The sequence below is a fragment of the Electrophorus electricus genome, chromosome 7, assembly GCF_041902795.1.
Source record: "Electrophorus electricus isolate QZ-2024a chromosome 7, ASM4190279v1, whole genome shotgun sequence".
NCBI classification, from domain to species: domain Eukaryota; kingdom Metazoa; phylum Chordata; class Actinopteri; order Gymnotiformes; family Gymnotidae; genus Electrophorus; species Electrophorus electricus.
The window spans coordinates 27,123,047-27,149,955 of NC_137503.1; the positions used below are offsets into that span (position 1 = coordinate 27,123,047).

At 39.2% G+C, this 26,909-nt stretch overlaps 2 protein-coding genes and 3 long non-coding RNA genes across 7 annotated transcripts; 3 read left to right on the plus strand and 2 right to left on the minus strand.

The window, feature by feature from the left end:
• Positions 1-64: 64 nt before the first annotated feature.
• On the plus strand, positions 65-6,708 carry LOC113570549 (uncharacterized). Its single transcript, XR_003409901.3, has 3 exons — positions 65-265; positions 1,460-1,569; positions 4,977-6,708. It is a non-coding gene; the product is annotated as an uncharacterized LOC113570549 (long non-coding RNA).
• Positions 6,709-6,857: 149 nt separating this feature from the next.
• Positions 6,858-11,352, minus strand: klf11a (Kruppel like factor 11a). Its single transcript, XM_026998901.3, has 4 exons — positions 10,570-11,352; positions 8,963-9,208; positions 7,793-8,711; positions 6,858-7,592 (listed from the first exon to the last, which is right to left on the minus strand). The coding sequence occupies exons 1-4, from the start codon at positions 10,606-10,608 to the stop codon at positions 7,297-7,299; spliced, it is 1,500 nt and encodes a 499-aa protein (XP_026854702.1). The 5' UTR covers positions 10,609-11,352; the 3' UTR covers positions 6,858-7,296.
• A 259-nt stretch (positions 11,353-11,611) lies between these two features.
• Positions 11,612-18,648, plus strand: LOC145658727 (uncharacterized). Its single transcript, XR_014124530.1, has 2 exons — positions 11,612-16,450; positions 18,263-18,648. It is a non-coding gene; the product is annotated as an uncharacterized LOC145658727 (long non-coding RNA).
• Positions 18,649-19,066: 418 nt separating this feature from the next.
• taf1b (TATA box binding protein (Tbp)-associated factor, RNA polymerase I, B) lies at positions 19,067-26,909 on the minus strand. Of its 3 annotated transcripts, XR_014124528.1 has the most exons (16): positions 26,738-26,909; positions 26,468-26,566; positions 26,032-26,122; positions 25,784-25,878; positions 25,591-25,683; positions 25,227-25,323; positions 24,955-25,129; positions 24,606-24,705; positions 24,363-24,510; positions 24,082-24,259; positions 23,215-23,279; positions 22,848-22,938; positions 22,659-22,729; positions 21,539-21,767; positions 20,664-20,934; positions 19,067-20,509 (listed from the first exon to the last, which is right to left on the minus strand). XR_014124528.1 is itself a non-coding variant. In XM_026998915.3 (15 exons), exons 1-15 carry the CDS (start codon positions 26,753-26,755, stop codon positions 20,721-20,723), a joined length of 1,764 nt encoding a protein of 587 aa, XP_026854716.3. In that variant the 5' UTR covers positions 26,756-26,909; the 3' UTR covers positions 19,961-20,720. The 3 variants fall into 3 exon arrangements, 2 of the variants coding, with proteins under 2 accessions (XP_026854716.3, XP_081573616.1); XM_026998915.3 differs by having other exon boundaries at positions 19,961-20,934; XM_081717490.1 differs by lacking the exons at positions 19,067-20,509; positions 20,664-20,934; positions 21,539-21,767 and adding an exon at positions 21,854-22,560.
• Positions 21,711-23,943, plus strand: LOC145658726 (uncharacterized). Its single transcript, XR_014124529.1, has 2 exons — positions 21,711-21,849; positions 22,650-23,943. It is a non-coding gene; the product is annotated as an uncharacterized LOC145658726 (long non-coding RNA).

Below are 26,909 nucleotides of genomic sequence, written 5' to 3' on the forward strand. Positions count from 1 at the left end.
CACCACGACTGAGCCAAAGCTACTGCCCTCTATTGGCGGGAGAATGTAGCTAACAGAAACGCAGATGTTTATTGTCTGGCGGCCTCGGGGTTTGTTTTTGAGCTGGGCGTTACTTTCCATGGGACAAATCCACGGGCAAGGAACGCCCCCTGATTCTTATTGGCTCCTTCTCCATCCTTTTTTTCTCCATCCTGATGTTCACTATTACGGTATTGGTGACGGATATTGTTTTTCTCAGTACTGACGGCTAGTCCTGACAGCGATGGTAAGAGAAGCGTATTTTAGAAGCGTTTTTAATATAAACGCTATATTGCATTGTCCCCAGATGTGTCATACCTTTAGTCAACTCAAATCCATTTAGTCATTAGTAAGTTCGAATTGGAATTGGAATTGGAAGTGGAATTTTTCAGCCCTGGAGTACCCCATGCCCTGCACATTTGCAATATTTCAGTAGGGAAATGTTTTAGGTGGCAGTCAAGCTCTATAATAAACCTCTGAGAAACATGTACAAAAAGTATTGCACAACGCCTACTGAGATGTTGAAATATATTACCAATTGTGTTAATGTAATGATGCAAGTAAACTAGTTCAATCAAGTAAACTACATTTGTACTTTTAATTGTAAAAGTGCGTGTCTTCCACCAAGCTCTTAAAAATACGCAAATCTGCTTCTCTTTGCTTAGGAATCGTTAGATTGCCGTGAGCAGCGAAATACCGTAAAATCGCGCATATAGGCGCATTTAAAATTGAAAGCGGGAAAGCGGGTGAATCGATAAAGCGCGGATAGCTTGACCGCGGTCAACAAACGGTTACTCCTCCGTGTAAGGTGTGTTTGGAGCTTGAAATAGACTGTCATGGTTTGTAACACGTCATTTAGTTACTTTACATGAATATAACGAAAGAAACAAGGGTCAAATTTGTCTACTTAGCAAAGGGCACTTGAAGGACATTTTAACTGCTCTCAAAAATTATTTTGCAGTGGAGATTCAAGCTATTAAGGCTGCATTAGTGCCCGACAAACAGGCATTCTAAAATGAAATATGACAGGTGTTGGGAAAATCAAATAAATTATATTAATCATTCATCCACCTGTGGATCGAGTCTGTAATGTATGCTGGAACCACGGAGCATACCTAGATAATTAAGAACAGTAATTAACATCTTGTGAAATAGATGCGTTTAAAGTCAGAGCTAGCATTGTCTTCAAGGTACACACTCGACAGATTCACCCTCAGGTTGCCTACTGGTTGCAGCTGAACAGATGAAAACCAAAGCTAATGTAAGTTAGTTAATAAAATGAAAAGTCAACCATTTAAAAAGGAACACAGAGTAAAGAAACACAAACAGACATCAACAACAAAAACATACAGAAACACCCTCGCAAGAAAAAATAGCAATCAAACAACAGCCCTCCAAGTCTATACAACCCTTTCAGAACTCTTTTCCTTTGCTTCTGTAGGCAGGTGCAAAGTCTTAGAAGAGTGTTGCAGTGGAAGAATGTGAAAAGGTTGTTTACAACACTTGGTGATGCTTGGTGATGGAAATCTGAGAACCTGCTCCAGTTTACATGTAAGACTTTATTTTTAATTGTTTATATTGTTACATACTATGTAAACTGTTTAAAAAGTTAAGTTTAGAGTGAAGAATAAGCCACAGTGCATATATGTAATAAATAATTATTTTATTTAAAAAAAACCTTTCCTTCACACTACCATGAAATCTGTGAGCAACATCTTAGATAGTAAATTATTAAAGCAGTGTTAACCCAATTATTTGCCTTTTGATTAATACCAAAGGGGCTGCAAGTATTTCACACCGACATCATAACTTACTGTCCAACCAGTCAGACTTATTTTCTGATGGCTCACAAAGTCTTTGAAAAGATAGCACACCAAGAACAGAGTCAAGTAGACCACATCACCTTCCAAAAGGACAACTTCCAGTACTATTCTGTGAAAAATGTCTGTCGGCATCAATGAAGAAATGCATTCGAAATTGTTTCATACAGAATTATGAATAATTTACACATCAATTAAAAAGTTAAACACCTGGATGATGGATGTACCAGCAACACACTGTACAAAAATTGCTAAAATTAAAAAGGTCGAAATTAACCACTTCATATTATAGAAGCATAAACATACATTCAGAGCAGACTGCACATTTATGTAATTTATAACAAAAACTCAAGCGTACTTTACAAAACTCAAGCGTACTTTACAAAACTCAAGCATACTTTACAAATAATAGTCATTATTAATAAGACATAACACTTTATTGATCCCGAAAGGAATTTCAGATGTAATGCATGTAAAGTATACCTTCTCTATCTGAACATTTATTACTGCATGCTTTTTTGTAACAGGGAGGAACCATCCAAGTCTTTACTGAACATCCAATCACTACAGGTTATCTTGCAACACTTAAAAGAAAATACATAGGAATAAAAAGTGCAAAATTGATGTAATTAGAAATGAACATTATAGTAAATCTATATCTTTCTAAGTAAACGTCACTGAATAGAATAATGCAACACTACTGTGTTATTGTGTGCATGTCTTCCTATTGGAAAAAAAAATCAAATCAAAACAATGCATAAATAAAGCTCTGCTGACTTCAATAAGTAACCTGTAAAATCAATGGATAACCAAATTGACATTCTAATTTTTGTTAAAACAATTGTACCCTTTTTTCAATTGTCTCATAAGGATTGCAAGTTATACTTACCATTAACAAAAACACCTGACAGTTGTTACTTCCACGCTGTATTGGGCAACCCTTAAGTATGTATAACATACATTTATTCATTCATTATTCATACATTTATTCTGCATATAGATGGAGACGTATTTGGTTCATAAGAAACTCAAATTAATACCTCTACTGAATCAGTGCTTTTTCAGTCCATGACTCACTGTTAATGCTTTGTGCAATTTTTCTGTAGAATGTATACATTTTTAATTAACAAAGCTACACATCAAACACTTCTGCAAAATAAACATTAATAACACTGAACTGATTGTTTTAAAATACAGAACTATAATGCTAGAATACTGCAACTGTTAGGTTCTAATCTAAAAATAATAAACAGATTTAGTTAAATGATCAACTGAATTAAATGTGTTAATTTGGTTTGGAACTTGCAGATCTTTAGGAGAACAATTGGTAACCACTGCTATAAGGTTTATCAGTAAGAAGAAAGATGCTGCCTAATGTAAATAAAAATTTCCTGGCCTTGTCTAATGATTTCTGTTTGAAATATGATATTCTTCTGAGAAAATGTAATACAGTTTGTGAGAGAAAGTGTTAAAATGGCAATTATTTCAGAATAAGAGGTAAAAACTCACACACAGCATCAATTGCCCAAGTTTCCTTGTTGGTACAGGAACAATGTCTTTTTTGGCAACTTTTTGGTAACATAAATTTTGACAGCAATTAAGTTATTACATTAAAAATATAGATTTTATCTAAAATAGCAGTTATATTCTGTACAATATCATAAAAAGGTGTTTGCCTTTGATTTTCTCCAATGCAAATTGTTGACACTACATTTTTATCTTGGACCAAAGTTTAAGAAAAGGAAACTTGAGTGAATCAATTACTTAATTCATATATAATTACTAAATTTATAAAACACCAACTGGCACTTATGTGGAAAACGTAATGGCACAATTAATACCTGATTCCACTGTGGTTTAGCTGCAGTAATCTTTCACATCCTTATAATATAAATCTTTATAATATGATCTTTCATGTCATGTTAAAACAATATTCCAGCCAGAAATCAGAACTTTCAGTGCCAAAAAAAACAAACAAACAAAAAAATGCATTAACAAGAAAATCAGCAGCAAATACTTCATGTCCCTGTGTTGTTAATAATAACAATAATAATGATTTATTTGTATTGCACATTCTTAAACAAAGTTTACAAAGTGCTTTAAAGAGAATATAATGCATAGAATAATGAAGATTCATCACCTCAGGATATGTATAAGTACATTTTTAATGCAAAGCAATATGTTTTGAATGCTGTTAATTTCTATTTTTTAATGTAGCACACTCTTGAGTGTTAACAAAAACATGCAAAAATGTGATTCAAACTAATAACACCTATAGAGCAAACCTGATACAACTGTATTCATATACTAAAAGGATTTCCATAATCAACTTCAAAAATATTTTAAAATCAATGCATGATCCAAGAAATAAATAGTTAATAATTAATAAATAAATACTTTTAAAAAAATCCATTATAGATACCTTGAGGTTCAACACTTCATTTAATAGATGGTCTTCTCTAAGGTCATTTTGTGCACTAGAGCTCACCATAGGTCTTAGTTTTGCATACTCAGTATTATACACAATATTGCTATTCCTAGTACATGGTCCTTTCCAGGGTGCTATTTTATGGTAGGATGGGGATACTACATAAGGATAATGGTAGTTACCTTAAAAACAAAAGAATAAATTAAGCATGTACATTAGCACTCTGAATATACACAATATGTTTTATTCTTCTTTTCAGGGAGTTTATGTTACTTACTTTTAACAAAGCCTTTACTTGGAATCTCTATGGTCAAATACTTCCAGAAAGCATCAATGTCCACTTTCCCATCAAAATCTGCAAGTGTGTCTTTCATTTCAATCACTATGACAAAAAATCAATTTACTCCTTAAAAAAGGTTAACTAGGCATATCAAATACACCATTTTTATAAAGGTCCTTAACTACAAGTTGTGAGTAGTAGCCACAATTCAAGCATGAATATGTGTAACTATGATCAGTCAATGCCTCAAAGTGGAGGTAACTATTCAGTTTGGTGTCATAATTAGGATATTTCTGGCAGGTTGTTTGGTCCAGGGAATCTATCACTCGGCCTACTGCTACATGAGTCTGTGAAAAATCATAAATAAATTGTAGGTTAAAAATTGTTGTTTTGCTTACTTATTTTTAAAACTAATTACTATTACGCTTAGGACAATCATATACAGATGCAACAATCAGAGCCAACAGAAGTCCACTTTCCTGGATGGAACTTCACAGAAAGAGAGCGATGAAGGGGTCAGGATGACATTATCATCAAAACTGTGAACATCATCTCCACTCCTGGTATCTACAAAAGGTGCAACACCGATAGTAGTGCTTACATTATGTAGGCACTCCTATGAAAAAAAATACATAATGGCAGTAAATGAAATAGCCCTATTTTTTTTAAAAGATATTTAGAAAAATCAAAATTGGTACCTTCAGTTAAAATTGTTAATATGACAAACTTTGATATTTATGTGATTCTGGGTCCTGGACTTGTGCTTGGTTTGTGGTTTGGACTGGAGCCAGGAATGATGCTTGGGACATGGATTTACATATATTCAAATGCTCTACCATCTGCTGTTTCTTTATAAGGATTTTCTTACAATAACACTATTGGTAATGGCTATTGGGTTAACATTTCAGACCATTTGTAAATTGTGAAGCCTAGACAAACACACAAAAAGCAGTCAGCAAGACTATTACTCCTTCATAGCAGAATGATGATGACAGTGATAACATAAACTTGTAGTTCAATAAATAGGAGTAATGTAATTGGTGCATTTAAAATGAGCTCAATATACATTTTAATGGGACACAAGAAAAATGTGGGTGTGGTTGTATGAAGGTTTGACTTGACTGCACTTGTAGTAGTAGTAGTAGTAGTAATAATAATAATAATAATAATAATAATAATAATAATAATAATAATGACATACCACCCTGCGTCAGTGATATTTCCAGGTGACACTGTAAATGTGTAATTGCCGATGCAAAATTGCTCGTTCTTGAACAAAATGGGCAAATGAGCGGTCTACTGAATTAGGGGTTTCTCCCCTTGCAAGCACTGTTGCATGCTGCTGCAGACAAAGAAGACATCAAAATTACTGTCTATAAATGTAATATACATATGGCAAATGCCTACGGTCGACAACTTTTGAAATTAAAGGAACTAATTGTTTGTTTGTTCTTTTAGCGTTTCGTTTCGTATAACCGCAAAGAGATATACTCGCAATGTTTGTAAAGAAGTTTATACAGCTGGTTTATACAGCCCGACCCACTTCAGAATAGTAAGGCGAATGGGTGGGTCTAGTGTTAACCAGTCAGTCAGTGCACTACAGCTCATTGTCATCTGCGATTGGTCGCGCCCCCTCCCAACTGCTTCACCTCGGTGCGATGTGATTGGATGAAGTTTGTTACTGGGTGTTATGAGGACACCGCCCTGACCCAGTGTTGTGTAGCTATATACAGCATAAGTGCCGTCAAACGTCAGCGCTCATTTGCATAATATTGTTTTGGTCTTCTGTTTAGGCTTTGTGTGCCTATTTTAACATAGGCTATTAACAGTAAATAAACTGTGAGCTTAAATACAGTTTAGACTAATTTAGTCGTCTCGATGCTGTGTTCAGTTTATAGGCTAATGAAGTGTAGTTGATGCCTGTTCGTGTGTATCGTCTGCTGCGTACCTGTTATCCCCACTCGAGCTCTATCTAGCGTCTCAGAACATCCAGAATAGCCTATATGTTGTCCGAATGTTTATTTTCTTTGTAGACCACTTTTACGTCCATTTGTACCTTTGCAATCTGCAAGACTGTAAGATTGCAAAGAACAATGTATCATTGCAGCACTTGTGAGAATGGAAAAAGGTTATCTTGAATCTTATTATATTGTAATTATTATGTATTTATTTGTGAAAATATACAGTGAAATTGTACAGAGTCTGTTTTTGAGGCATGGCTTGACTATCTTTGAGAGAATAAATGACTAGTATCAAACAATTTTTAAATAAAATTCAGTTACATTTTCTGGAATGAAACATTTGGACTACATAAACATGATGTTTTATTTGAATCTTCAAAGGTTCATTATTAAATAATATGCAAAGCAATGTAATAGGTAGCATCACAGGTAAGAATACTGTTCACTTTACAGGAACTTAACATTTATTCATATACTGTCAATAAATGCACATTTGAATACACGTTACATTCATATAGATAGTTATGTTTATGTACAAATATACAATGGCATAATATAAGTAAAATGAACAGACACAAAGACTTTGGCAAAGGGAGTGCATACATTTGGGGAGACATAACATATAAAAGTAAACAATAATTCCTTATAAACAAACATGGTAGAAAAAAATCCAGTGCAAGATCAGTTTGTTTTGTACATGGATATGTAAGCAGCCTTGGTTTTCTGTTTCCCCTGTAAAATGGTCAGTGGGATATTGTCCTGAGGTGACTGTGTGGCCTGAACGAATGCTTAGGTAGAGGCAGGTACAAGCACACTCAGGGCCAGAGAAGACTGTGTTGATGGTGTTTGGGAGGACGCCATTTTGTTTAGCTGGCGGGTTTCCGTGGGCCACGCTGCGGACCGCTTGGTGGTCATGTGACGGCGAGCATGCTTGGTCAAGTGGTCGCTTCGCATGAATCGCCGATCACAAACAAGGCACACAAACTTTTTTTCGCCTGTGTGAGTGCGACGGTGTCTGGAAAGTTCATCAGAGCGTGCAAATTTTTTGTCACAGCCTTCCCAGTGGCAACTGAAGGGTTTCTCACCTGAGCAACAGAAACAGATCCATAATCAGCATTTTCAGTACTCAATGATTTAAACAAGACACTTTATCAAACAAAGGGTGAAAGGTTAGCATTTATTTTTAAAAGTGAGAGTGGATATTTAAAAAAGAAAAAACTGAAGGGCTTAATTTATTTTGGAAAGGTTTTACAGCATCTTGTATTCTGTCTGAATATATTCCAACCTGTATGGGTCCTCAGATGGGCTTTTAGGTGAGAACTCTTGAAGTAAGTCTTCTTACATCCTGGGAAGCTGCAGACATAATTCCGCCTGCGGGAGAAGTCAGTCTGTACAGCGCCCCCACTCTGACCTGAGGGCATGTACACTGGGGCAGGGGCCAGGGGCAGGAGCTTAGTGTTACCAACAGTCACAACATTTTGTTGACATGTGGGTGCCTGAGACACTGGAGCCTGAGGGACCACAAACATCACAGTACCCTGAGCTACAGGAGGGCCCATAAGAAGAGGCTGTGAGAAGGATGATGACTGAGGAAGGATGGGCTTTGGCCCAGTGGCCTGCATCTGAACATGAGTCTGAACGAATGCAGAGATGATTCCAGTCTGCCCATTAACAGGAAACACCTGGCAGAGGACAGGAGGGTTGGAAATGGGAGACTGGGGAATAGACTGTGAGGCCTGGGACACAGGAGTTGGGGGGCTTGCAGAGCAGGGGGAGGATGCAGTGCCCTTTCCTTCCGCAGTAGCTTGCGGACTACTCCGCTTCTGTGTTTCGGTCAGTATGGCAAGCTGGGCTTTGGAAGCACTGCTGAGCTCAGGGTGCTGGTCAGGGCTCTCTGAGGGACAGGGTCTCTCCTGTCCTGGGGTAAGGGATGGAATGTGATGGTCTACAGATGTATCTGCAGTGTGCCGTATGACACTGGTAGCCATGGCTCTGCAGGGTGCAGAGGATTCAACTGGCGGAGGTTGAACAGAGCTTGGAAGGAGTGTGGTACTGCCACCATGCAGGCCACTCTGGGTCACTGCACCATTGCTTGGTAAGGAGCTTGGTTTGAGGCCCAAGCCAGGTAGAGCAGGCATGGTTGTGAGTATAGAAGAGGTGGTTGATGTCTCAGCAAAGCTAGGGCTGTGTGGTGGGGTCATGCACTGGTAGGGTAGAAAAGAAAGTCAAATTAGCATGAGAACTAGGCAATTTTTTCAGTTTAAATTACCAAACACTTTTTTTAATGAGCAGTTCTTTAATAGCTTTACTTTCAGTTCCTTAGTATTTTCACAAATCACAGTGTCATGTAAATAAAGAATATAATCACAAATAAAACTGACTATTGGGTATGAAAGTATAATCCTCAAAACAACGAAAAATAACTTTTTTGCAGTTTTTAGTCGTTGAAACTCACTAGTGAAGACAGGGACACTAGGTCTCTGGGGGACTCCAGGGTTTCAGGGTGCAGACTGAGTGAGTCACAGGAATCTGAGGTCGGCGTCAGTGGGCGGGGCTTGTGTGACCCCTGGACCCAGGAACTCATGCACACCAGGGCCTCGGCTGCCTCGAGGTCATGGTACTCCAGAGAAGAGGGGCAGGACTTCACGCTCTCCTGCCTGTTTCTCTCCATCATCACCTCACAGATATCCACAAGATGGACCTGTAGCAGGTAACACAGGCAAAGCATGTTTTTTAAGAACACATTATGCATTAGGTGTTGATGATATTGCTTTAGTTAGGCCTTTTGAGAGGCACCTATAATCACAGCCAAAAACATTTTTTAAATGTGAGTCTCCATCCTAACTTGTTTAATTGTTAAGACAACAAACAAAAGTTTAAATGATATATAATATTTTTGCTTTTCACTTGTAATTCCATCCACATGGATTATCAGGATACTGGATCAGTTTCATTGGGGTCAGACATGCCACTATATACTCCGGAAAAACATCTTTTACTTTGCATCACTGTGTAACATCACATACATACCAGCAACCAAACCATAATTATCTTACTTATTACTTAGTACCTCGGATTACATTTATTACAGTGTCAAGTGAGAATCAAAGTCCTGTGGCAGAGTTGATTTAGGTGATAAGGTGGAGAAGGAAATACAAGGCCTGACTATTTGTCAAGCATTTGCTGAAAGCTGAACTGCATATAGCAACTGCCATACATAAGTAGAGAGAGGGGGCCCCAGCGCTGCTCTGCAAATAACGACTATACCCCAGGCCCTCCAGTAACACGAACTGTAGTACTGGGAACCACCCATCGCCTAAAATAGACTTAAGAGTGACGTCCACTTCAACAAACCGCCATGTGTTTTTTTACCGTGCAAAAAAAAAAAAAACTTGGTGCAAGGGTGGGCACCCACCCACATGAGGATGAGGAAGTACTACAGGCTGCACCTCCAACTGTTATAAGGAAGCCTTTAGTAAGAGTCAACTAGCTACCCAACTAAAACCGTTTTTAGAGAACACAGACTAGCATAGGAATCGTATTGATATTAGGGTACAGACGCCGCTTCCCCGGGATATGATGTATAAGTACAAACTGGTTACAATATTACGTTATCTAATCAACTGATTCATCATTACTTTAAAATAAGAACACAACATTGAGCTCACTGAATTTGCTGCAAAAATAAGTAGCACTGCAGCTCCTCTCCAATGGACATCAACCAAACATTGATTGCGGCAAATGCTTTATTGTCTACAACTCTGCATGCATTCTAATGTGTGAAAGTAAATTCACGTTAAAAAAAGCTCAGTTTAAAATGTATTTCAATTACTGAAACATGGCCAGCTGCAAATTAAAAATACAATACTTATTTAATATTTCATCCCATCAGCGACCACTCTGATAGGAAAAAACTACAAATGTGCTGCGAATAGCCTAATTACGAAACATGCAACTTTGTAACACCAGAATGCGTCATCTTGTTATTTTACTGGCTCCTTACGCAAATAACGAAAAGTGGCAAACAAGCAGTTAATCCTTGTCAATAATAAATCAACTTACCTGGCCAGAGTCTTGTGCAGAAGTCGGCATACGTAGCATCTATGAACAACACAATCAACAGATAACAACAAGAGCACAGTAGCAATTCAACCGTTCAGCAGACCATGGACACATAAGTGCAACCACTTTTTTACAGCAAGGTCCAACCTCAGCTGAGTGAATCAGGAACGGGGAAGGGGAAAAAAAACCAGAAACAAAATTCAGAGCAGACTGGCGGGTGGTAACATGTAACCAATCAAAAACAAAGGTGTAGCAAAAATAGGCCAATCGGAGTTAAGGCAGCGCGTGATCAGTACGTGATCAAAAGCTGATTGGTGGAAAGAGGGTGCGTGGCTGTTGGAGGGCGTAACGGCGGAGTCAACGGTGTCAGAGTAAACCCGGTGAACTCGCAGCTAGAGAACTGGGGGAAAGGTCGGAGAGGCGCACGGGCGGAATCGTGAGATACTCGCACGCGTCTGGCTTGCTACGCCAGGAAAGTCTGGCATGCGCAGACGAGAAGACTACGCCTGCGTGGACAGAACAAAAGTAGGGAAACAAAAACAATCACATTTAATGCCTCAAATCAAGGCTGACACTGGTTTCAAACTACAGTAAGGCTAGCGAGTTTCAGACATATTTCAGAACTTTTGCTGGGCATTTATGTATGCTATTTTAGATAACAAAGAAAATAAGTCTATATCTAGGCTACAAACTAGAAAAGCGTGCTTAAGGGGAATCTAAGGTACCGTACACTTCTCTATCAAAATAATCGGTCTTTAATCAAAACAATTCTCAATGTATTTCATTTCAGAGAAAATAAACGGACACGTGTGCTAAATGAAATAGTTTGAATCTGCACCTTTTTGACAATCGCATTTGGTTTCCAGTCAGTATGAAAAAAAGGGTAGGAAGGGAGGACTTGCCTTTGTTGAGTGGGTGTGTGGGTGCTGAACTCAAAAACCCCCAGCTCATAGGTTGTAAACAGCTTTCTCTTAAAGAATCCTAGGGCGGAGCCTAAGAGAAGGCTGCACCTCTTTGTTGTAGATGTGTTAACCCTGAAAACCCTTTGTATCTCTCCCAGTTCATCCGGACACACACTAGAAAACTCGTAGTACGATGTCCACAACATAAAAGGCTACAGGCCACTTACAGGCGTTATAGTGAAATGTTTTTAGCGGTTATGGGAAAATTATTTAATAACGTGATAATAAATGGGGCTGAGAGTCTGTCGATCTGTCGGTCAAAGATTGGAGATAGCAGTGGTTGTAGACAAGAGCTTTTAGCGTCCCTCCCTCTAATTCAGAGCTTTATATAGAGAAAACAGGGGAACCTGATTTGACTTTGTCGGTTTTATTGTGCCTATTATGAAAGGGGTTTCATTTTGTTATTGTACAAACCAGTTACAATCATAATTTTACTAAACTAAGTTCTCATATGAAAAGTAAGGTGTATTTAGAGACAAGGAAAATGAATAATACATAAATGTTTGAATAAATAAATGAGAAATTCTAAGAAAGCATACCAGACTGAGTGTTGCACATGGTTGAAATGTGCACGCCAGCCTGAAACAACCTATAAACTCATAATCCTTTATCCATAAATGAATCAATAGTGACATCAGACAGAACTGAGAATAAGCCTTTGTTTCAAGGGGATCCCAAACACATGTTGTCATGGGAACATGGGCAACAAATTGGAGTTAGTGCTGAAGAGAAGTATGATGCTTCTGTGATGTTTCTGAGATGTTGAAAGTTGCTTATTCTATTAATATATAGCATAGAGTCAGCTGAAAATTCAAACACCTAGTCCATATTATGGGGGGAACCTTCTGTAAACAAACATGGGCTTATAAAATCATTGGGGGATGGGGGAAGGGTAAAATGAAATATAGAAAATGATCTTTAGTTGAAAGGTTATATATACACAGGCAGATATACATCCACCCACATACACATACATATACACCTTTAAACCTGCCAAGCATGGCTCTAGAAAACCTCCAGTCAAGAGAAGGGGGAGTTCTGATCTCCTCCCCCCTCAGTTGACAGCTGTTCCCTGTATACACAGAGAAAAAACAGATATGGCTGTTACACTGCCTCCATGGTTCTCATTCCTTTTGCTTCTCTGGTATTTTTCAGATAGCATTGCCCAACCCATGTTTTGACTCAGTTTTCAATCAATCAGGAATAACATAATGAATGTAATAAAATAACTGATGAGACTCATTAAATTCTATTCTATAAATAGATCTGAGATTAAAGAGCTATGTTTGTTTATCCGTAGGCAACCAATATAAGATTGCCACACATCTGTAACTATTTCATTTCTTTTTACGTATAAAATGAACTCAGATTCTGCATGACTGGAATAACATTGAGACTGAGCAATGCTATGTAAACATGGTGGGTAATGTTTACAATGTGACCAAATCACAGTGCTCCAGTGCCCAAGTGACCCATATTTCCATTTTTACCTTGTATAGGCATGCTTTCCTAACATATGGGCATGCCATGTTTATTTGAAGTTTAGCTATTTAAACAGGGGACCCTAGAAGAGAATTTAATTACATACTCGAAATCCATCCATTACCATGACACAGTACCATACTAAATGCTAATTGGGTGGGCGTTGTCTTGGAAACCACAGCATATAGTCAGACAGACCTCAGACATTGCACTGCTTCTACCAGCGCTGTGAGGAAGTAAATAGGCAGAGAGGTGCAACTCTATCACCACCATAAAGAGATTAAATCATGAAAGCATTCTGACTGACTACGCCTCGACCAAATATATCTGATATGACATTGCACTCCAGAAATAGTATGCAGATAGGTTTACTAAATGGATATTCTTTCATGGATATCATTATTTGAAATTAGCTCAAATAGTAAGATTTTATTTTGTTGGCATATGACAAACATTTTCTTACTTAAGTTTATCTTATAGTGTCTTATTTTCTCTGCCACTAAGCTTTTGTGGTGCATAGGATGCGTTTTTTGTCTATAGACTTGGTCATGATGTTCATTTTCTGTTGATCTGATTGAGCCCTACAAAGTGAGCTGAAGGTCTATAGCAAGCCAGCCTCTGCACTAATTCAAAATCCCCCATTAGATATGTGTTGGCTGTGTCAGAAAGTAATCAAACACAAATTATCATTGGTTTTGAGGAGTGATTGTTTGTAGATTGTGGAATTTGAAGAGGATGTTGTTTGGAGCCGTGTGTAGGGGTGAGGTATGGGGGGAATGTTGTGAGTATGTTTGTCTGTGTGAGTGAGTGAGAGAGGGAGAAAGAGAGGGGAGAGAGTGCGAGTGGGAAGTAAGCCAACACATTTCCTATGTGGAGGGCTCAGTGACAGATGTATCATCTGTTTTGGGCCACGGAAGGAAAAACTGCAGAGGCTCCTTGGGCAGGACGTGGGGCAAGGGCGAGAGAAATGAGGACTACCACTTCAGCATGCCTTCACTAACTCTAAGCCCTATGTTAAGATAGGTGTGGTGCTCAAATGTAGGTCAACCAAAAACAGAGGCCAGGCTTTATTTAAACACTCAGATGCAACATGTTTTGGGGGTTACATAGCCTAAATTGTCCCTTCTCAGAACACTGCAAAATACCAGTGGAAAGCATTTATAAAATGGGCGATACTGGTGCTGAGAACATCTGTGGTAATTTATAAGTCAAGTTGGGAGAAGTTTGACTCTCAGCATAAGTTTTCTGCTGAAGTGAGCTAATGCATATTCAGCACATTATTAACAAAACAGTTGCACACAGTGCCTAAGGCCTGAAACAAGCAGCCCCATGTACAGCAGTCTACACTGTCAGGAGAGTGGGAACTTTACAGCACACTGCCAACTCACACACTGAACATGGACCATAACCCCCCGAAAATGGAGAACTGAGCTCTACACTACAAGACAAAGGGCCACAGGCTGGCCCTGTGAAATGATCAGCAAAGATCTCTGAACTGTTAATAAGTCAATAGTTTTTAAGTGGGTTTATGAAACTATACACTAAATAGCATAATATTGTAATTTATATGCTATTATATGATAATATAATTATTGCATAATCAAAGAAAGGTTTGGTGCATATGCAATGCAGTAGAAAATGCAGGCTAAAAATGTATAAAAGTAAAAGTTTGGTTGTGGAGTTTTGAAATAGAATTTAGAAACATTAGTTTAAAACATCTGGTTTCCCCAGTGAACACCCAATTTTCTTCTGGTGAAGTGAAATGAGTATAAAATTAATATTATAAAGCTACCATTTTTGTTATAACTCAAATCTGGCAATAAAAATTCTGATTTTCTGGATTACATCATCTGTGCAACTGGAACCCCTCCTTGTTTTTATCTATTTAAATGCACAAAATTCCTGTTTATTAAAATACCTGTTGATTATATCTTTCTGTTTATTAAAGGTTTTACATTATTACTTGGCATGTGATTTTAACGATAACACTTAAAATCAGGTTTCTGTAAAAATCAACATTGTTCATTCTTAATCACTTTTGAATGACTTGTATAATTTTGCTCAATATTAATTTTAAAAGAACTGGGATTTTACAGAACAGAAATATTAAGTGAACAACACGTAATGAAGGACGCACGTTTGGTAGGAATTCTGGGTAAGTCGGTGGCAATTTCCGCTCAGACCGTTTTCTGTTTTAGATCTGCATTTAATTTTTTTTTTTCTGATAAGGACCTTGGAAATAAATGATTCACTTAGTCCTACTCATTTTCGAAACACACCTTTACTTGGATTTTAAGGTTAAGGAAGCTTAAACGAACGTTTGTGCTGCCATTTTCGCTTTGTGTCACGATAATCCTTTTCATGAAGTCTGAACAAGACGACTAGTGCATCAATTAGCCTACTGAGACGCGTGCAAAGAAGCGAAAAGATGCTGTCATAAGAAAGCTACCGATTGCCTTGCTTTATTTTATCTTCTGTTATACTACATTTTCAAGTCGTTCTATATGCTCTTTCACTGTAGTGTATGTTATTGTGCACACCCCCAGGGGTGGCGATCACACCCATAGTCAATTAAGGTTAAATAGCTTGCTGAGATCTCAGCGGGCGAAGCGCTCTCGCTGCGGTCTACAGACTGAATTTTTCATATGGCACCGTGATCCTTTGAAGCAGTGGGATGCGGTCGCCGCGCTAAAATAGCTCCGTCTGGAAAAGGCCACGCCAGTATGCGATGTAGGAGAACCGCCTCTCGCGGCGAAAGCGAGGGAGAGCTACGCCTGAAAAACCTTGCCGCGGAAGTTCCTTTGTAACTGCAAGCGTGAGCAAGCCATGCTGTGTATTGTGTTTAAGGGATAAATGACAAGTATGGGGTGTGGTTCGGTGCGCTGTGTGTTCGATGGCTGCTCCAGCATGTGGATGGTGTTTACATGCGCAAGCAGTCAGCTGGTGTGTACGAGAAACAGCGCCAGAAAAAAAAACACTCAGGGCAGAACAGAGGCTCCCTGTCCTCACAAACCCTCGCCCCTCCTTCTCTGTCTCTTTCCCTTTCTCTCTCCCTCTCACTCGCCGGCGCATCTTCCAGTCATCTTGGCCGCAGCACGGCCAGGCTTGAGTTGAGCAGGGTCATTCCTTCGGTTCTATAGAGCATCAAGAAACGCGTAAGGGAATCGCAGATGATGAGCTATAACAAGAATTCCTACGATCTTCGGTTTAATTAAAGATTAATATTTTGACAGTTATAGATTAAATTATAAAGCAGACTTATAAATTATAAATCACTTTTTTTCTTGCCATAGACCAGTGCAGAGAATATAAACCGGGCTATTTAAATAAGAGCAGCATTTTCTTCTTTAAACTCATAAATCTGGACAGAAACCAAAGCAGAGATATGAAATATGTACCACCGTCCGCTGTGACGTCATCCACCGTTACACGTTATGGTAGGTGCGTTAGCTGAAATGCTGGTTACTGCACTGCAGACATTTCAGAGAAAGCTCAGCCATGTGCGCTTCTGTGGACTCGGAATTCCTGCACGAAATCGCGAATTCGCTAAGACTGCGCATCAGCACACGCAGCGGTTCGTCGTGTAGATGACGTAGGAAGGCGACGTAAGATAGGCAGGCTAGCGCGGTTCATTCTCCGTAAAAATGGGTGTCAATTGTATGGGGAGATGTAATATAGGCCTAGATGTAATATACGTAACACAGGGCTTTTGTTTATTATCTTGCGTTTTAGAGCAGTACTGTATTTTAAAGCAATTTATAAAGGGCGAATGGTTGATCGGCAGTCTGAACCTTCAGCATCAAACAATCAATATAATTTTTTTTTCTCATTTCACCTACTAGCTAAAATTCCATAATCATTGTTTGCCACGTTTGTTATTCTGTAGCGTTAGTTCTCCTGGTAGAGCAGCGATAGCGTGATGCTGCCGTTGTTCGTGGGGTGGATCCCCAGGGGAAACTAGTAGCGTTCGATTAAAAAAAATGTAAGTCGCTCTGGATAAGATTGTTTCCCAAATAGTGTAAATCGCATTTTAGGTATTTTCCCAAAATTAATATACTACCTTTTTATTTACTAAGCACCAAAAGTTAACCTCTAGTGCTTATAAACTGGTGCTTAGTCTTTATCATCGTAATATTTTTTTCTGAGCTCTTACATGACATATATTTTCCAAAACATTTATTTCAATGATTTGTTTGCATGATGTAATGCAAGCCGTGTTCTGTAGGCTACCGAAATAGCGAGTAGCTCGCTAACGATGCTGTAATTTAGCTGACGCTTTTTATCCAAAGCGACTTACAATTATGAGTGAGTACAACTTGAGCAATCAAGGGTTAAGGGCCTTGCTCAGGGGCCCAAGTGGCAACTTGGCAGTGTTGAGGCTTCAACCAGCAACCTTCTGATTACAACTTAAGTACCTTACCTGTAATAACAGGATTATGATAGGAGAACAGAGGTCGAGGAAGTCTGTTTACATAAGATATGAAAATCGTCCAAGACTTCTGATTGATTTTCAGTACTGCATGTTTATTTATTTAAAGTATTTATTTCTTTAGAGTACTGAATATTTTAGAATATTGATTGCTTTGGAAGTTGTGATGTCAGTACCTGTGCTCAGGATAAGTAAATATAACTTAGCTAGAGAAAGCAATGTTTTGAACATTTTATTATTTTATAACCTTGAATATTTATTCATGACAGAGACTGGAACACTGTAGTGGAGTCAAAGTTCAAATCTCTAAAAGTGTAAATAACAAAGTAAAATGCAGACATTCCAAGAAAGAACTTATTAGTGGAGTGCTTGTATTTGGTTACTCTGGTTAGATTTTTGTAAATCACTTAAAATGTTTGTTGATTTAATACATTATACCTTTAAAAAAGAAACAATATGGCCCAGGGTTGTGGAAAATACTTTAGAATTTTAATGTAGCTCTGGATAAGCACGTCTGCTAAATGCCATAAATGTCAATGTAAGTAGCATCTTAAGAGTACATTTTAAAATAAACTTTGCAGCCTTCATCCTTGGCTAACCATTGCGGTCACAATCTATTTTGTAATCATAAAGAACATTAAGTGTGTGTATGTGACTTTGTATGTATTGGATATTTTCTAACAGGTTATTAGGCCAGATATAGAGAGGGTGTGCTGGTTTTTGCTCCACTTGCATAATGGAATCCTCTTTTCACAGCAGAGATGGCAAAATTGTGCTTAGCCTCTTTGTCTCAAAAGATCTTATTGTGTTAATGTGGCAGGCTGTTCAGTGGTGCATGAGTCTGGGCTGCAGCCCCCACCCTTGCGTGGGTGGCTATCTGCAGGCAGGGCTCAAGGCCTCTTGTCCTCACTCAGAGAACGGCGCATGGGCTTCACTAAGACAAAGATCAGAGGGGGATAAAGGAAAATACGATCAATCCCTTTTCAGGTCAGCTTGATTTTTTAAATTTTTTTTTTATGGAGAAAGGAAATATACATGAAATATAGAAACAATATTGAAGCATTATTTCTGTTATGCATTCCATTGTGAATAAAGGTTATTAGGAAAGAGCAACAGGAACAAAAGAATTTGTTTTCTGCGCTTATAGCTGTCTCCCCCTAATGGCAAATCTTTGTAACTACAACTAGTGTTCAACTACTTTTTTAATCCCAAAACTACATACAGAACACACAACATTGGCTGAATGCTTTCTTCTCTCTCTCAGAAATGTCAGTAGTGTGATTTTGGAAGTCTCAATCCAGGCTTTACTCAACTAACAGAATACAATCCTGTGTATGTGATTCATGTAATTGATCTTCAGTTACAAGTTTATTTGTACACAAATACATTTTGTGTTTGGAGATTAAATGGTTATGACTGTATATCTATAGCTGGTATGCTCCCAAGATAAGTGTGCTGTTTATATACACATACAAAAAGAAAGTAAGCAAGCGGGCTGGATCCATAGGCTGCAAGTGTCACCTGGTCAGACTCCTCAATGCTATGGATTATCCCCAAATTCATACAGGTTTACAGGAAAGCAGAAACATATTTTGGCTTTAAAATGAAAAGACACTCAACAACATTGGTTTCTATTTTTAATGTTCAACACAGGGTTTCATCGTCATCAGCTTTTGTCCGGTGGACACACACCAACTGTGAACAGTATGATATATCATAAAAAAAACACTTGTAATTTATCCGAAAAACCATAAATCTGAAAAATCTACTTACAGCTAACTCTAATGGTGTGTTCTTGCCTTCCCAACAGGGTTGTGTCTCTTTGCTTATATTGTTTGATCTCAACGTAGCATTTGATAATAGAATAAATTTTACTAGATAGGCTCAAAAATGTTGTTGGGGTTAAGAGAACAGCCATTTCCTTTAGATCTTAACTGATTGGGACTTTGTGAACCTAAATGGTGACTTTTCAGCATATATGAAGGGTAGTTTGTCTGTTCTAGGGCCCCTCTGCTTCTTTCTTTCTACACTGATGACACTCAGTTATCCAAACCAGAGGACAAATATCAGCTTATTACTAAAGAACGTGTAAAGGACATAAAGACACTGGATGTTTGGAAACCTTCTCTCACTTAATCCATTTGTTTTGTCAGCTCACAGGCAGCCAGGAGTAAGATCTCTGATTATGAAATAAACCTTGATGGTCTCCCACCTGCACATTTAATGGTTCAAGATCCTGGTGTAATTATGGAGGCCAGTCTCTTGTTTGAAGCTCATTTAAATATTTCTAGGACCACCTTCTCCACCTCAGGAATATGGCCTACAAAGCACTGAACAGTCTTGTCTCACATTACCTTAGCAAACTCTTGGTATATTATGATTTGCCTGCTTAGATTAGAATGTCCAGGCTCTTTTTAGTAGCTAGAATTATGAAACCCTCCTTGAAGCAGAACCTTTTCATATAAAGCTCCCAAGCTATGAAATAATCTTCCTGTCAATATTTGAGACTCAGACACAATTTCAATATTTAAGGATAGGCTGAAAACCTATTTATTTAGTCAAATATTTACTGTTAGTCTAGCCTTTCACATTATATGATCCTGACTTACACACTGATATTTTACCACATCTAATAATCTATCCTCTTTCTGCCAAAGTACATTGCTTCTGGTGTGATGTTCTTTCTGAACCTTGACCCGTCTCAGCTGCTGTGGCTCTTAGCTCTAGCCCCAGCCATTCATTCTCCATCTCCCCTAGTGTGTCCCCTATCCCAGGTCCCCTTTTGCTTGCTCACCCGGGGCTTGGGACATCTGTGAAGTGGCTTTTGTAAAATGCACTATATAAATAAATTTGATGACGAATTATGAAACAAGATTATGAATGGTTGTACAATAGCACTTGTCCTGCTTTCTCAAAGATGATCACATCTTATACCATGTTCTTTACAATGTGCAAACATTGAGCCATTTGAAGAATAACTGCCCATCTGCTGATTTCAAGAGACAGCAAGTTCTTCACACTCAGTTAAAATCAAAAGCAGGATACATTATTCAGCTCAACTTCGTTTCTACAAACCAAACAGAGAAGACAGGTTCAAGAATATTACTAAAAGGTAAACATTTCCAACATCTACAAATCTCTTTTAATAAGAAAAAACATGTAATTAGAAAACTATACATAATTTATACACAGAGGCAACTCTGTCAGGCAGTAATCCTTACAAAGGGTACATAAAATCTCTCAAATCTCCTCAGGTTTGTAACAGAAACTCCTCAAAATCACACAGAGGGCGTCTTCCTTCGTTTGCGCCGAGGTTTATCCGCATCTGCTTGACGCATGCCTTTGCCCCTCAGCAGACGCCTCTCCACCTGGATGACCTCACCATGCAGTTGTGCCTGACTGACCCCCAGCAGGAAGGAGAAAAGCCCCAGCAGCCACACATACATCCTGGGCAAGCTAGACTCCAGCTCCAAGAAATGTTCCCTGCATTCTCTGCACACAGAAACACAGCATTCACTATGCAAAATCCTGAATTACAACTTTTTTTTATTTTATTCAAAATGTCATTAACTGAATACTGATGTTTCTTGTTCACTCTTGGTCGTGCAAAGCCATAACTGGCCTGAACCACATTGAAACCCACAATAACTGGAAAGGTAGGTCATTTTTAATATAGTTTAGGAAAAAACTAAATTCAGGCAGTATTCAGGCTCATAACTGCTGTAAGGCGAGTTACACTTTGACATCAGCTGTGTTTAACAAAATGGTAACAAAGGAAGTTTTTTGACCAAGTTAATAATTATAAAGGAGAAAGCTTAAACAGATTATTTAACCTTCAGCTTAAAGAAAGTATAACCCACATTTTTGTTTTCCTAAAACCCTAGAACCTATGAACCCATCCAAATAAATATAGAAAGAGTGCTGAAATCAGCGCAACACAACACTTTTTCTAGCGTACTATGATCATCAACCGTTCAAGCTATAATAAAGAGAATCTAGACTGCCCTCTTGGGTCTCATGTCAAATTGTTGATGAAAAAAAATTTTCACCGTTCTAAACAGGAGAAGAAAAAGCCAGAAGTATCTGTGAGTGTTACCGTGGGTGGCAAAGCCTCAAGGCTGGGTGCCAATACTTGCGGTTGACAAGGCACCGGGCTCTTCCTTTTTTCTCCATCAGGAAGGCCAGGCGCTTATGGTGGAGGCTGGGTCCGTCCGCACCTTCTTCTGTTCCCCATAGGAAAAGGAAGCTGGATGGTGCGGGAGGCTGCTGCTCCATAGTGGAACCAGTGAGAGTATGGAAATTGCTCTGCAGCTGCTCAACTACACCTGGCCAGATGAGGAGACAGGGGACAGCCTGTTCATTGGTCTGGTGGTCACTGCCACTAGGATGACCCAGGTTCGAGGCTAGGTATGGTTACTGCCTTATGGCTACTACAAATGGCATCAAAAGTGGGATTATATAGAGGCCACCATGAGTGTACCCATGGTCAGAAAACACCCACCCACACCCCTGGATGAGGGGTGGGTACTTGGACACATTGAGGGAAGCATTGTACCCATTGGGTGGGTACTTGAGGGAAGCACATAAGTGCACTCCCTAGAGAAGGCAGTGTGACAGACTGTCCCTCCCCTTAGGAGAGGGCGGTGTGTTGGAGAGCATCACTCAGTTGGGTAGTGTGCAATTATACCTGCCGTGCTCGAGAGCTGGCTCTTTGTTCTAGAGGTCGGAGAGTCTCCCCATTTGCCCCACTATATTCTGCTTGAGTAGCAGAGCAATGGGTGACTGGGTTGTTAAGGATTGGATTATTAGGTATGGTATAGTGGTCTCCATTTCTTAACATCATCTCAACAAACACATGTAGACATGTTTTTGGCACCTTGAAATGATTAAGAAATGCATCCACTCAATATGGTACAACACTAGAAGAATACCATTTAGTAAGCACTACAGAGTTATTTACTTGTCTCTGTAATCACAATGGCAATGCTTGTATTAAACGTAAATGGCATTCGTTTGTCCACGTTTTAAATAAAACCTTTAGTGTCTGACAATCTGCATGTGGACATTTGCATAACCCTGCTGCTCAAATTCTACCCTACGTCCAAGCAAGATTTAAACCTAGAAATAAAATAATTATTGTTAACCAAACCATTTGCAATGGATGGTAAAGTAAACAGTTATGACCAAACTTTACATCTCCTTTTCAGATCACTTACGTCTCCTTTTTAGGACCAAAGTCTTGTTTTTCAAGTTTGGAACGACAGGCTTCTTGGATTTCCATGCCTGCCTGAGGGAGTGAAGCAAAGCCCAATTAAAACTGCATGACATTCAAAAGACAAGAAAGCTGCTGGTCACCTCTCAAACCAAGAAATGGAGCAGGTTCCCTGAGAAGCAGCTCATCTCACCTGGCCTCAGCCTGCTCCTCTCTCTCCCTGGCACTCTCCAGCGCAGGCTGGACACTCATATACCACCGTCTCAAACTGAACATCTTGCTGCCTGTCAACAGAGGTGATGGTATAAGCCAGTCGAGACACAGGCAGGGAACCTTCAGCCACATTGCATGTACTCAAGGACATCAGCAACAACTTTCCTGCAGTGAGCTTCCAAGCATACCATAGCAGTAAGAGGATTAAAAATTTAACTGCAAGTCCTGTATTATAAACTGCAAGTCCAAGTGCTTTCATGTCATCACCAGACAGTATAGGCAATCTTAAATGCGTGCTCTCAAAAACATGCACTGCCATGCTGATAATGGCATGATTCTTGACTTACCTGTTGTGGTCTTTTTCTTCATGTGGTGTTTTTCTCTTCGTTTATCTGCCTTCCTGGACAGCATCCTTGAAACATTAAATGGATGCAGAAATTCATGTAGCGTCTGTGCATTTACATTATATATTCAAAACAATGCATGCATTCTGTACATTTTTATAAGGCTGGCAGATTCTCATTAAACACGGACAATTCAGGCAGTCACACAGGCTGAAAAACATTTGAAAAACTGAATTTTGCCAAAGTAACAGCAGTAAGGGGATTGACCAGCAGCTGATTAACATTGTTCTAAAAACAAAAAGTGAGTTTGACTACTAATGGAGAGAAACATCCACATGGACACTGACAGAATTGCAAGTTATGCAATTTCTTTAAAGACATAGTAACTACACGTAAAGGATGTTCCCCATCAAACCTGTACCAACAGAATTGCTTAAGCAACAAATACTTTTCCAATGGTTTTCTGTATTGTACATTATTTCTACAGAGAAATCTCTCATTCGTTTTCACAATTTTCTACATATATCATGAAGGACTAGCCGGTCAGCATTACAAACATGTAAATATGAATATGATTCATTTTGGGTTATAATATTTGTACGAATATTTAAGCCTCTGAAAACAACAGATTCTAAAGGTATTCATGTTCCACCAAAAAATACTATTTCCTTTAAGCCATGTTGAGTTCTGACAGAGTGTAAATGCTTTTAATAAACCATTTGTTTAAATGAACGTGTGTGCAAATTACATACTTTTTTCTTACTCATTATCCTGTTGCAAAAACAAAAAAAAAACAAAAAAAACCAACAACAACTGCTACAAACACAGGGAGCAACAGCACTGGTGCTTTTGTTTGTTTGAGTCACTTACCACTCTGTCTGATCATCCAGCTTGAACAGAAGCTTCATGGTCACAATGATGAGCGCTGCTGCCTGAAGGTCGTAACAGGGGAGTCTCTGCTTAGGCCCAGCAGGGTCAAAGGTCAGAAAGAAGTCGTTCCCCATAGCCGTCTTCTCCATTACCTTACATACCAACAAATGAAGCTCATCTGAGGATAAGAGTGAGAAATGACAAGGGAAGAGAAAGATAAGAGTGTGTGTGTGTTCAAAGTGACATTGACCACCTGAACCCAATGCTGCAGATATACTCACCAGGAAGGTTGGCATCCATTGTGTAGCGGAGGCAGAGCAGAGCTGGGTGGAGGAGGCAATCCTGGGAAACAGGAGGGAAGGTGGGTAGCTCCATGACCTTAGCCAGCAGTGATGCCTCCCTGTGCACCATCCTGTAGGAGGGGATGGACTGCAGAGAACCCACACAGGTTAGAAACACCGCACATCATTCAATACCACTAACTTAAGCATAACATTTGATCATATGCACTCTTCCCTACCCACCTCAGCTATAAAGAACTTGCAATCCTTGCCAAAGATCTTCATCTCTTCAGGGAAATGCTCATGCACGTTAATGTAAGGGACATGCCTTTTGGACACCAGCCTTCAACAGAAAAGCTGCCCAGGTTTAGGTAACTAATGTAGGTAGACTGCAGACCCCACAGCACAGAAAAACAACCACCACTTAGTACATACTCAAAGAAGCTACAAGCCAATTTAGGACACAGACTGCTTAACAGAAGAAGCCAGTTTCCTTTACTTGCAGGGGGCAAGTAAAGGAAACTGGCTTCTTCTGTTAACAGTGACAGTATCAACAAGCCAAAACATGACCCTCAGTGGTCCTATTACATACCTGAGCAAGTCTGCGAGTGTGATGGCCTCTCGCATCCAGAGCAGGGCCAAGTGGCACAGGGCCAGCGTTCGAGGCATGGTCATAAGATGGCGGCTTTTACTCTCCTTTGCAAAGGAGTAGTATGCGGCGTCCAGGGAGCCTGAACACACTGACAACTTCCCATCGCTGGTGTTTCCTGCAGGATTCGGGGGTGCATTTGAGCGCATAGACAACATAGACCAACAAGGCCAACAACAGCAACGGGAAATGAGCCAGAGCAGCGGGAATGATACCAGAGTCTTCCAGCGCTGAGGAAACCCTGTTGGGCAGCGATGCTTCAGATGATTCATTCAGAGCTAAAGACTCAGGCTCACTGTCAGAAGTTATATCCTGAGGAATGAATGTGAGAAAGACAGAGGGACAGATTGATTTAACCTTTGAGTATCTTTGCACATCATGTCAAAGTATATTTAGCAGAGATATGCGTTACCCGTAACATAAGCCAACGAGTAGCAACGCAAGGCTCCGTAGTGGTAAAAGTACTAATTCTGCTGCAGAGACTTTTTGATTATGAAAGATGTTCAGCATGCCCATGATCACAACAAGAGTACAAAGCCTAAACCCATGCACTAGTTTGAGTGCTCACTCCATCCTCACCCCTGGACTTCCGTTTGTGATCCTTGGGTTCTTCGTGTAAGCCTGTCTGGTCTTCTGCAGGTATCGCATCCAGAAATTCCATAACACCTTTTTCTGTGAGATACACTTAACTTCAGTAAAAGCAGATATGCCTCATTTCAATAAAACAACGTAAATCACCTCTTGGTATCTATACTGACAATGCTTAACTGACCTTAAATTCAGGGCAGACACCCAGACCAACCAAAGCTTCTGCCTGATGTTTTAGGATAAACTGAAAGCCTTCACACACTATCCACTTTCGTCCACCTTCCACAATATGCACAAACACAACAAGAGTAATAATAAATGAGTCGACATGTGGAATAATTATTTATACAAAGTTTCTTCAGGAATAATGTCATTCGACATAGTCGTAGCTTCAGAAAATATGAAGTTTATTCAATATGCAGGGTGTTTTACCTCTGCCATTTCTCTTTCGAGTGCCTGATGGAAAATGAGATATCCTGTTGTTCGCAGAGTATGTGCTAGAATCCACAACGTCTTTTGTTCTCTGTTAATCAAATGAAATGGAAATAGGGGACACAGTAAGCAAGCTACTTCGGGGAAACTGAAGTTGCACTCTTTAATGAGACACTAATAAATGTTTTAGTTCTGGCATATAAGATGTGACTAAAGATACCTTTCTAGAAAACGGTACCGTCTACTGTTTATACGCTGATGACAGGAATATTTTGGTCCTACGTATTCATATCTAGCTAGAGCTCGTCAGGAGTCAGCAACCTGAAGAAACGTTTGAAGCTCTCTAGCTAGCTAGTTATTTTATTTATACCACTATTGTAAGGAAAGAACATCAACGAAACATAATTAAGATCTACATTTAAAAAGTTGCTCTGACCTCAATAACGTTGTGGCAGTTCTTACAGAAAAACTGCTCCGCATCTGTTAGGCCCCAGCATACATTCCCGCACTGCCCACATGGTTCACTGTAACCTTCCTGAAAATCAAATGAAATGCGACAATTTAGCTGTTTTGTATACATTTCAGCTTTGCTACCTACAACAATAACAATAGTTAGCCAGCTGACCTTACAGCTCGCTGTTGCGAGCTGGCTCAAAGAGCTAAGCAGCTAATCCCACAAAAATGAGTTCTCACTGCTAAAACTTACTGTAAGATCTTCGTCCATTCTTCACATCACTTTACTATTTTTTAAATTAAGCGACCGATTAACTTAACACAGTTTAAATAGCCACCGCAACTGGTACTTGCAGTTTTAGCTAGGCAGCTTGAAAACTAACATTCTTTCACTGCACATGCTTTTCACTTTTAAAGAAATTTTC